The sequence below is a fragment of the Gracilinanus agilis genome, chromosome 3 (assembly GCF_016433145.1).
Source record: "Gracilinanus agilis isolate LMUSP501 chromosome 3, AgileGrace, whole genome shotgun sequence".
NCBI classification, from domain to species: Eukaryota; Metazoa; Chordata; class Mammalia; order Didelphimorphia; family Didelphidae; genus Gracilinanus; species Gracilinanus agilis.
Genome location: NC_058132.1, coordinates 32,010,335 through 32,022,584, shown reverse-complemented (window position 1 = coordinate 32,022,584; position 12,250 = coordinate 32,010,335). Strand labels below are relative to the sequence as shown.

The following is a 12,250-nucleotide window of genomic DNA, read 5'->3' as shown; positions in this document are numbered from 1 at the left end:
CTCCTTCTCTCTCTCTCTCTCTCTCTCTCTCTCTCTCTCTCTCTCTCTCTCTCTCTCTCTCCCTTCTACGTGCCTCACTATTCTTTTTCAGTCTCCCTTACTGGACCACCATCTCTGTCCTAGCACCAAGTACGAATGCTTCCCGCAGAGGTCTCTCCCTCCCACAGCTGCCATGGCTTTTGGCTGTTAATCGTGCGGACAATTCCCGGATCTTTAGCTTCAAACCCAGCCCCTTTCTTGAGCCTCCTTTCCTTGGCACCAGCATTTCCATCTGGATGTCCCATAAGCATGCCAAACTCAACATGTCCAAAGCCCAAATCATTCCATTTTCCCTAAGCCCACCCCTGCCCCAGAGTTCCCTCTCGAGGGTGCCATCAGCCTTCTGGTCACCCAAATAGCCCTGGAATCACCCTCAACTCTCTTTCATCCTTTATACCCTCTCAGTTCACAATTTCTGTCAAACTGGATTGTTACATCTATTTTTTAACCCTTTGTCTTCCTTCTTGGAATCAATAATGTATTGGTTCCAAGGCAGAAGAGCAGTAAAGGCTAGGCAATAGGGGTGAAGGGACTGGCCCAGGGTCACACAGCTGGGAAGTGTCTGAGGCCACATTGGAACCCAGGATCTCCCATCTTTGGGCTTGGCTCTCTATCCACTGAGCCACCCAGCTGCCTCCTTTCACAGCTACTCTTAAATCTCCCCCTTGCTCTTCCCTCACACAGCCACCCTCCGGCTTCAGGTCCTCGCCCCTTCTCACCCAGAATGCTGTAGCCTCCTCATTAAATCTGTGGCTTCTCATCTCCCTTCACCAATCTACCGTCCCTACAGGTGCCCCGTTTCTCTCCCTAAACCACAAGTCTAATCATTTCACTCCCTTGCTCAGGGGGTGGGGGTGGGAGGGAGACTGTGCTCAGTCCCTCCTTGGGAACTTGGGAGTTCTCTTCAGCTCCCCATTTTCTCCACAGTGTGATTCCCACTTCAGAAGAGATTTTTACTATTTGTCTCTATATCCCTTCCATTAAAGCTCGAGGGGGCAGCCGGGTGGCTCAGTGGATTGTAAGGGTTAAAAAAGGGGGAAAAAAGGAGAAACCAAGGCTGTTTGGCCAACCACTCTATCCCCCTGTTAAAACGGATGTAGCCCTCTTTTGTAACCCGTGTCTACGTCTTCAGAGTCAACTCTGAAATGTTTCCCTTCTTGAAGAGGGGCCACGGGGAGGGGCCGCTGGACATCAGAGGGAAAGCCTGGGCCCCCCTGGGCTCTTGGGGATGAAAGGCAGAATTTCAGTATCAACAGACAGTCTGAGCCCCCCCCCAGAGCCCCAGCCCCATCCTGATTTTGACCCAGATGACCGGCCGCTCTTGGGAATGACTTCCACTAGAGTACCGAATGCGAGTGTCGCGGATTTCTGAGGCATCCCAGTCAAGGGGCCGAATGCAGTTAGTGAATAAAGGTCTCTAGAGCTGCCTTCAGTCTTCTGGTGGGGAGCTTCCATAGAAATCAGGCCGTGGGCGTCGAATCACTGTGGAGACTGGCGTGGGGGAGACTCGCTTCCATTACTTTCGAGTCCAGGGGTTATAAATAGGGACATCGGTATTCCAAGCGAACGCCTATGCTGAGTTAGCTGGAAATGTGTTCATGGGATTGCTGGTAGCAGAGCCCGAAGCCTTTTTATAAAATGGAACCCATAAGGCAGCCAGGTGGCACCATGAATAGAGTGCCAGGCCTGGAGCCAAGAGGACCTGGGTTCAAATGGGACTTCAGACACTTCCTAGCTGTGTGACCCTGGGCAAGTCATTTACCCGGGTTTGCCTCAGTTTCTCATCTATAAAATAAACCGGAGAAGGAAATGGCAAACCACTCCAGGATTTGCCAAGAAAACCCCAAATGGGGTCGCAAAGAGTCAGACACAACTGAAGTGTCTGAACAAGGATGCAGGTGTGTGTGTGGGTGAGGTTTCAGGGATGGAGGTGGAGGATTGGCACATGGCGGCCTTACATGATCCGGATTAAAATTTCATTAAATCCAGAAAATCATCAAAAGTATTTCTGAGTGTCTGAGAACCAAATTTAGGCACTTAGAGGAACTGAATTTCTCATTTGAGGACGTTAATTGTCCCCTTTTTTTAAACCCCACAGCCTCATTTACCCACGATTCCTCTGAGAATGCTGGAGTTACAATTCTCTTTTTGGTTACTCTGGTTCAATTGCGCCAGATGGTTAGTTTAGAAATATCAGTCAAACTTCAAGCCCACATTTGCTGCAGTGGGGCTTGTTAGTCAATAGTCTTCTTGTGATCTTGTGGCTCCTTAAGAAGGGTCCAGGCACCCCGAGAGCCAGCCAGAGGTTTATTCATGGACCTGACACGAGTGTTTTGGAGAGCTCTCCAAATTGGTGGATTTTTTGAGAAACTAATACTGAAGAAAGGATGGCTAGGTTTCACAGTAGTTAGAGATCTAGGTCTGAAGGCAGGAGATCCTGGGTTCAAATGTAGCCTCAGACACTTCCTAGCTGTGTGACCTTGGGCAAGTCACTTATTCCCAAATGCCTAGCCCTTACCTCTCTTCTACCTTGGAACCAATACCTAGTAGGGCTTTTTAAAGAAAGAAAAAGAAAAAAACGCCCATAAGATGACCTTGTATGCCTTGCTCATGCTCCTTTGAGGCATTGCACAAACTCAAGGATTTCAGTTGGAACACGAAGCTATGCCTGCAAGGGAAGGAAGCCTCTCCTTGAATCTCAGATGGTACTAACAGGGTGGACAAATGTCTCTAAAGTGATGCAATCAGTCGCTAAGCATTTACTAAGTCTCTGCTATGTGCCAAATGCTGAATTTATGTGTGTTCAGTCATTTTAGACAAGTCTCACTCTTTGTGACCCCATTTGGGGTTTTCTTGGCAGAGATACTGGAGTGGTTGGCCACTTCCTTCTCCAGCTCATTTTACAGATGAGAAAACTGAGGCAAACAGGATTGAGTGACTTGCCCAGGATCACACAGTTAGGAAGTATCTGAGGTCAAATTTGAACCCAGATCCTCTTGACTCCAAGCCCAACTCTTGATCTACTGAGGCATCTAGCTCCTTCAAGGATTTTTTTTTAAAGAAAACCTATAAGCATTTAGATTCACATGATAGGAAAATGATGAGGCAACTGTTCGTTTTACAGAGAGATTCTTTGAAAGATTCCTTTAAATAGCAAACTCAATTTAATGAAGGCAATTAAAATTATATTTATTATATAATTAAATTATTATTTGATTTACAAGCAACTGTTCAAGATCATGTGTCCTTCCTGATGTGAGATGCAGCTGTATTATTTTTCTTTCCATGTTTAAGTTGCCATGACTCACAAGAGAATTGGATGAAAGAATTATAAGATCGTGTATTGCTCATATAAAGACTTTGTATGAATGGAGAGGACCAGTTCCTTCCTCCAGCTTGGCAGGCACCGAGCCTTCTGACAGATGTCAGCTATAATCACATTTATAGTCAGTGAACTGGAGAGAACCCACTTGGAAAAGAGGCAGTGTGACATACTGAATAGGACACTGGGCTTGGAGACAGGAAGAGCTGGATCCAGATCCCACTTGAGACACTTACTGGTTGCGTGACCCTTGATAAGTCATTTGACCTCTTTGTGCCCCTGCTTCTTCATTTGCAAAATGAGGCATTTGGACTCAATGGCCTCCAATATCTCTTTTCATTCTAAATCCTTGATCCTATAATCCTCTGAAATTTCATGAGTGCTTGTGTTCACCATCATTGAAAACCCAAATCACTTCCATCCTTTAAAAATTCCCTCTTGATTCTATTATCCCCAATAAGTTCTGTCCAATCTCTCTCATGCATTCTCTCTCTCTTTTAAAACTCTTACCTTATGTCTTAGAATCAATGCTATGTATTGGTTCCAAGGAAGAAGAGAGGTAAGACCTAAGCAATGGGGGTTAAGTGACTTGCCCAGAGTCACACAGTTGGGATATATCTAAAGTCATCTTTGACCTCCTGTCTATGGTCCTGGCTCTCAATCCACTGAGCCACCCAGCTGCCCCTCAATATTTCTCTTTTGTTTCTTGGCTAAACTCCTTGAGAAAGCTATCTATATACTCAGTACCTCCACTTACCTTTCTCTCCCTCTCTTCTAACTCTGAATTCTGGCTTCTGACTTCATCATTCAACTGAAACTTCTCTCTCCAAAAGGACCAGATGCCAAATCAAATAGTCTTTTCTCAGCCTTTGACAATGGTTGATTGCCATCTCCTCCCCAGATGCTCTCTCCTCTCTAGCTTGTCATGATACTGTTTTCTCCCCAAGTCTTCTCCCACCTCTTTGACTGCTTCTTCTTAGTCTCCTTTTGCTTAATTTTTATCCACATCCCTCCCACTAAATAGGAATGTCCCTCCTAGTCTCTCTAGTGAGTCCTCTTTTGAGTTTTCTTGGAAGGGATACTGGAGTGGTTTGCCATTTCCTTCTCCAGCTCATTTGACAGATGAGGAAACTGAGGCAAATCAGTTGTGTCTATCTCTTCCTGACCCTGTTTGGAGTTTTCTTGGCAGAGATACTGGAGTGGTTTTCCCTTTCCTTCTCCAGTTCTTTTGACAGATGAAGAAACAGAGACCAATAGAGTTAAATGACTCACCCAGGGTTGCACAGTTAGTAAGTGTAAGAAGCTGGACTCGGGAAGATGTATTCCTCTCAACAGGCCTGGCACTCTAGGCACTATGGCACCACCTAGTCACCCCTTCCACCTCTTTAATTTTGAGTGTGCCATAGAGTTCTTAGATGGAGCCTGTGAACCCCCTTTTCAAAATATTTTAGATGCATGAAATAAAGCACCTGAGATAACAAAAGAAGCCAAAGGTTAGTGAAAACCAAGATGGCATTTTTCCCATCCAAAGCAAAGGAGATCTTTTTAAAGCCCTTCGCACAGAGCCTGGCATAGAGGGGGGTAGGTCCTCCATAAATGCTTATTACCGGCCCTCCCCTTTCTCTTCAGTGTTGATCCCCAGACCCCTTGGGCATCCACGGAGGGTAAGAACTCTTGCTCACCTGGGGATCTCATTCTTTCTCTTGTATTCAGTGATCATTTCTATGCATGTGATTCCCAGATCTTCATCTCCATCCCTAAGTCTTCTCCTGAACTCTCATGTTCTATAACGAGCTGCTTATTGGACATCTTAGGGGACGACTGACAGGACATTGGATGTACCCATTTCAGCCTCAATATGTCTATAAGATAACTCATTATACTCCCCACCCCCCAAAAAAACTCTTTCCCTTCTTTCTTCCTTTCTTTTCTTTTTTGAACTCTTACCTTTTATTTTAGAATTGATACTAAGTATTGGTTCCAAGGTAGAAAGAGACATAAGGACTGGGCAATTGGGATTAGGTGACTTACCCAGGGTCACACAGCTAAGAAGTGTTTGAGGTCACATTTGAACCTTGGATCTCCCCATTTCCAGGCCTGGCTCTCTATCCACTGAGCCATCTAGCTGTCCCAGACTTTCCTTATTTTTTTATTACTGGCAAGAGCATGAGCTTCCTCCCACTCATGTAGGCTCACAACTTCTGTGTCACCCTCATCCTCTCCCTCTCAATCACCCCACATGTCCAATCCACTGTCCAGTCTGGTCATTTCTACCCTCACCCCTCTCTCACACACATCCCCTTCTCTCCACTCATTCGGCCATTATCCTGATGCAGACTCCCATCACTTCTTGTCTGGCCCAGTTTCGGTCGCCTTCTCGCCGCTCTCGGTGCCTCAAGTCTCTTCCACTCCCATCCGCCCTCCGCTCAGCTGTCGGGGCGATTTTCCTGAAGCCCCCAAGCGACCATCTGGACTCTGCCTCGCATGCTCACCGTCCTTCCTTCCTTACTCCCAGATTCCTTGGATTCCAAGACCGAGTCAAATCGCAGGAGGGATTCCTGGTCTCTCCCACCTCCCCAATGTCCCTGTGCCCTTCCTCTGAGATCATCTTCCATTTTCTCGACAGCACATCTCTGACATGTACACAGTTATTCATGTTTCTTGCATTAGATGGCTGTTGTTTTTTTCCTTTCCTTCTCTTTGTATCTATATTAGCCTGTTGCCTGACAGATGAGTTTAAGAGATGCTTGTCGACTAGTCACTGACTGATCCCTCATAGCCCTTCCAAGAGAACCTTAATTTAAGAAAGCCTGGGGCAGGGAAGGGGGCAGGCAGGTAGCTCAATGGATAGAGAACCAGACCTGGAGATCGAAGGTCCTGAGTTCAGATTTGAGGTCACCTGGCTGGGTGACCCTGAGAGAGTCACTTAACCCCAGTTGTCTAGCCCTTACCACTCTTCTGCCTTGAAATCAATCCTGATTCTATGACGGAGGTTTACCAAAAAATCCATGTAGTGGATACACCACTGAACATAAGGTAGGAGGGAGATTTCTTTTTTTTTTTTTTTAATCTTTTCTTTGATCCCAATTACATGTAAAAACAATTTTCTCAGACTTCCAAGTTACAAATTCTTTCCTTCCCTTGGGTGGGTGGGAAGAAGGTGCCAGGGGGAGGGAAGCGGATTTCTAAGCAGAATTTCATTTTTTTTATGTCGTCGCTATGTTTCGGATGGCCTGAGATTTCATCCCCACCCCTAGTCCTACAGCTAACCTGTGATTATGTGGATAATCACATCAAGAAAGGATTCCTGAATGTTCTTTTCCTCCTTCTTTCAGACAGTCCCTCCCAGAAGATGCAGGAAAATATTTTGACAAAGAAACCAGAGTCCTGCAGGCACCCGTAACAATAAGAGTGGCTGATCAGGTAAGGGAGGCAACTGATCCAAGCTAAAGATTCTAGGAATAGTCATTCTCTAGTGGCAGCCTGGAGATGGGAGGTTGGGGGTTCAAATCTGACCTCAGACCCTTCCTGTATAAGCCTGGACCAATCACGTACTCCTGTTTGCTTCTGTTTTCTCATCTGTGAAATGAGTTGGAGAGGGAGATGGCGAACCACCAAGACAATCCCAACTGGGATAACAAAGAGTTAGAAGCGACTTTGCAGTGGCAGGCATGGCTCCTCATTCTCTTTGGGTTTTTTAAAATAATTGTTCTTTCTTTTTCCTGCCAAACCCTTACCTTCTGTCTTAGAATTGATACAAGCATTAGTTCCAGGGCAGAGAAGAGGTAAGGTCTAGGCACTAAAGGTTAAGTGACTTGTCCAGAACCTCACAGCTAGGAAGTATCTGAGGCCAGATTTGAACCCAGATCCTCTCAACTCTAGATTTGGCACTCTATCCACTGAGCCACTTAGCTGCCCCTAAATTCACTTATTTTTTTACATGTAGTTATAATCTGTTGTCCCACTATTCCCATTGAACAAATAACAACAACCACAATAATAATAATAATTCCCAGTGAAAAGACTTTGAGTTCAATGGATAGAAGGTGCCAGGCAAGCCATTCTTTCCCTTTCCCAAGTGTCCTTCTTCCATTTCAGAAAAGGCCGGTGCATTTTATGGTCCATGCCATCGTCACGACAACCGACTTGGAAATAGAACCCAAAGAAGTGAATTTTGGGTACTGCACTATCTACGAAGCTGTTTATGCAGACATCACACTCATTAATAAATCCTTCCTCCCTCAGGAGTATGGATTTACCAATTTGCCACAGGTACCTCTCTTGGGGCATTCCACTGCTGTCATAACCGCTTCCAATTACCCATGGTATTAGGTTGCCCTTGTACAGAGTGCTACATCGATATTTGTTGACATCCCAGGCGCCATGCCCAGGCTTCCATGGCAGAATAATTCAATATGCTTTAGCCAACCAAGAGGGGAAAAAAATCCTGTAACTTCTAGGAATAGGCTGTGCCAACTTTAGGGGAAATCACAGAAGAGTATAATGCAATAGGAGTCAGAGGACTGAGGTTCAAATCTCGGATCTACCCATGAGACCTTTGACAAGTCATTTCCTGCAGTTTCTTCCTTCTGAAACGAAAGTCCCTAAGTTCCTCCAGGGACCACAGAGAGTATGACCTCGTATCCCCACGCCCTCCCCATCCCTTGTCCAAGGTGGGTCCTGGGACTGCTTGGGGCCAAGTGGGGTGAGAGGTAAGAGCAAAGAGGGGGAAATGATGATATTCATAGGTAGCTTCCTTCCAGTTATCAAATATTTCTTTTCTTCATCAAGTATGTGGAAATTCAGCCTAATGATGGGTTTGGAACTATCCTGCCTTTGGAGTCGCTACCTCTCAACGTTATCTTTAAACCCCACAAGGCGAAGGAATATAACTTCCAGCTGGTTTGCATTACTGAAATTAACAGGTGAGTTGGGGATCCCATTGATAGAACCCCAACATGTGGGTGGGCCAAGCGTGTCTCTGGAGATCATCAATAGAGACAATGGCCAGAATTGGAGGTATCACCCTACTTGCCCGTATTTTCACCCTCTTCCGTTAAAAATGGGCACGGTCAACTGGGAGAGCCATCTGGTCTGTGGCTAAACTATTAAGGCCTTTTGAGAATGGTTGTCCAATAGAGCTTGTAAGGAGAAAAGAATTTCTTGGATTTGCTGAACCTGGGAGGGAGTAAAAAAGAAATTTGCACATGTCAAATTGGGCTGTCCTAAAAAATCCACTATTTGACAAAAACTGCTAGGAAAATTGGAAAACATTATGGGAGGGATTGGGTTTAGATCAACATCTCACATCCTATACCAAGATAAATTCAGAACGGGTGAATATCTTAAATATAAAGAAGGAAACTATAAGTAGATTAGGTGAACATAGAATAGTTTACCTGTCAGATCTATGGGAAAGGAAAGATTTTATTCCAAACAAGAGTTAGAAAATATTACAAAATGTAAAATAAATAATTTTGATTCCATTAAATTAAAAAGGTTTTATACAAACAAAACCAATGCAACCAAAATTAGAAGGGAAGTAACAAATTGGAAAAAAAATTTATAACAAAAACCTCTGATAAAGGTCTAATTACTCAAATTTATAAGGAGCTAAATCAATTGTAAAAAAAAAAATTGGGCTGTCCTTGGGCACATGAACAAGAGAAATCCTATATTGCTGGTTAGTAGCCATCATACCCTCTGACTTTGGGGACTTTTTATTTTATTTTATTAATTGATTTAGAATATTTTTCCATGGTTACATGATTCATGTTCTTTCCCTCCCCACTCCCATGTCCAATGAGCAATTCCACTGGGTTTTACATGTGTCATTGATCAAGACCTATTTCCATGTTATTAATATTTGCAATAGAGTGATCATTTAGAGTCTACATCCCCAATCCTATTCCTTAGGGGACTTTTTAAATAGACTTTGTGTTTAATCTACCATAAAAATGATCAAACCTCCATCCCACTTGCCAGAACAACTAAAGAAAGGACAATAACCACTGTTTCCTTTTGGGCAAAAAAAAAGCAAGTAGCCAGGTGGGTTCAATGAATATGGTGAGCAGAAGAGGTAATAGATACCCTTCTCACTCTTATTCAATCCTTTACTAGGATCGCTCCTTCTCTTTTTACTCCTTCGCTAGCATCCCAGAAGTCCCCTCTTGTTCCATCTTGCCTGTTCTAAGACAGAATCATTAGGTTTCAGAGCCCTGAGACCCCAGTGTGTCTACAACAGGGGGCATGTGTCCCAGGCTGAGCTCAGGGTACGAGAATTCAGGGCTGCAAGACAATATGGGTTTCAAAATCATCTCTTCCCTCATGACTGCTCCTTTCTTTTCCTTCTCTACAAAGAGGCAGCCGTGTTTCTCCTTCCTTCCTTCCCTTCCTATTTGGCTCCATTCCCATCAATAGGGATAAAAAGTGTCTTTTCTGCTCTCTTTGGGGACATTTCCATCAACTTTGCCCATCGATAGACCTGGGTTCCTTCCATGGTAGCCCTGAAGAGTTGACCTAGGGTGCCATGAGTGGGGAGGAACTCCCGTGGAAGCCTCATTCAGGAAATCTGACTTAGAAAAGGCCGTTGAAGACCCCTGATTTCTAACTGTTGGCCTTCCAGAGCATTTACATTGTCGTGCAGAGGCATCGGTGTCCACCCACCGTTGGAGCTGTCCCACTACCGGATCAGGTTTGCAGCCACGGCTTTGTTCGACTCATCCGTAGCCTCTCTGTACGTGATCAATTCCCACACGAGCATGAATTCTCTGACTCACGCAGTCCCCCGAATTGGTTTGGGGGAAGTCGCACCTGTGGGACCCACATCTTTTGAGTTCCTTTTGCCACCAAATGCCCCCATCAAGATCATGCCCTCGGTGGGAACTCTGCTACCAGGAAAGGTGCGTATGAACCCTAAAGAAGGCAAAGGGGGACTCTTGCTTAGGCACGACCTATTTGCTCCCTAAATCTCCAAAGAGAGTGAGAATCCTGGATTTAGAGGACCTGGGTTCAAATCTGAACTCAGACTCTTCCTAGCTGTGTGACTCATTTGCCCAGCCCTTAGAATCCATAGACAGAAGAGAAGGGTTTAAAAAAAATTGTTTTTTTACTTAAAATTTTGAAAAGACGGGCAGCTGGGTAGCTCAGTGGATTGAGAGCCAGGCCTAGAGACAGGAGGTCCTAGGTTCAAATCCGGCCTCAGACACTTCCCAGCTGTGTGACCCTGGGCAAGTCACTTGACCCCCATTGCCTACCCTTACCACTCTTCCACCTATGAGACAATACACCGAAGTTAAGGGTTTAAAATTTAAAATAAAATTTTTTTTTGAAAAGAGAATAGGAATAAACGGGCTGAATTAATGACTAAAGCTTTAGATGTTTGCTTTGTGCCAGGCACTACGCTACCTAGAGGTGCCAAGCCAAGCCAGCTTTCCAGTCCCTGCCCTCAGCTTTATTTACAGCATACAAAGTCCTTTACTTATAACTCTGGGAGATAAACGGTGAAGCATTCATCTCCCCATTTTACAGATGAAGACGAAGGTTCAGAACTTGCCCAAGTTCAAACAACCAGTCACATCTGAGAAGCAATTCGATCTCAGGCCTCCTGACTCCAAGTTCTAGAACCTGTTTTTCTTCATTTTACAAGTTTTTGTTTGTTTTTGTTGTTTCTCTTATGGCCGGATTTCTTAGGTCAATAATAATCCTGCAGAATCTGTGTGATTATCCTCAGGAAACTGACAGGGGGAAGTCGAGGCATTTTTAAAGCTCCTGACATCAGGAGTTACTTTTATCCCATTTGGCTCAATGAATCATCGCTTCTCAAAATAGTTAAGGATGAAAAATTTCCAGGAGGCTCAGGGCTCTTTTGACAGCCAGAGGCCAGAAGACAGGGATGAACTTCTGGTTTTCTGTTCAGATTTTTAAAGAAGAAAAAAAGCTTTTTTTCTTTTTTTTTTTTTTAACCTCTGACAGAGTCTTTTCTTTGTCTCTCCTCCCTCCCAGAGATGCATGATCCAAGTGGTTTTCTCCCCAACCCTGTCGGAGACAGTGATTAAAAAAGAAGTCGTGAGAACGAGAAACGTGAAACTAGGAGTCTCACCAATGGTATGGCAACCCCCAGAACAAGTGTGAAACCAGCCCCGTCGGGGCCTGAAAAACAGAAATGCCAAAAAAGCTAGCTATCGTAGCAGCACTGCCCGTACTTCAGGCCTTCTTGGAGGAATTTTTCTAATGAGGCAGTGAGGTGGCCCAGTCCGTAGCACACTAGACTTGAAGGCCAAAAGACATGAGTTCAAATCCAAATTCAGATAATTATGAGGCGGGAGACCCTGGATGAGTCAGTTTTCTCATCTGTAAAATGGGGATGATAATAGTCTCTACCTCCCAGGGTTGTGGTGAGAATCAAATAAGAAAATAATTGCTTAGAATGATGCCTGGTATGTATGTATAATATTAAATATATATTAAATATTTATATTATACATTAATTTATATGCTATATAAATTTGTGATATACTTATATGGATATATAATATAAAATATATGAATAATTAATATAATGTAAATATTTCTGTAATATATAAATATTATTTATATAATATATAAGTACTATATAATATAAATGTTGTTTATATAATACATAAATATCATGTAATATAGATATTATTTATATAATATATACACATTTATATATATATATCATTTCTATATAACATATGAGATAAGAATATATATAACTTATATATATGCCAGGGGGCAGCTGGGTAGCTCAGTGGATTGAGAGCCAGGCCTAGAGACAGGAGGTCCTAGGTTCAAATCTGGCCTCAGACACTTCCCAGCTGTGTGACCCTGGGCAAGTCACTTGACCCCCATTGCCTACCCTTACCA

General features: G+C 43.9%; 1 protein-coding gene across 1 annotated transcript in view; it reads left to right on the top strand.

Moving 5' to 3' along the window:
* CFAP74 (cilia and flagella associated protein 74) overlaps positions 1–12,250 on the top strand; it is a 56,683-nt gene that overhangs the window by 23,751 nt on the left and 20,682 nt on the right. The window contains 6 exon segments of the mRNA XM_044668643.1: positions 6,697–6,784; positions 7,460–7,633; positions 8,153–8,286; positions 9,987–10,263; positions 11,366–11,429; positions 11,432–11,467. Coding sequence (XP_044524578.1) covers positions 6,697–6,784; positions 7,460–7,633; positions 8,153–8,286; positions 9,987–10,263; positions 11,366–11,429; positions 11,432–11,467 — 773 coding nt within the window.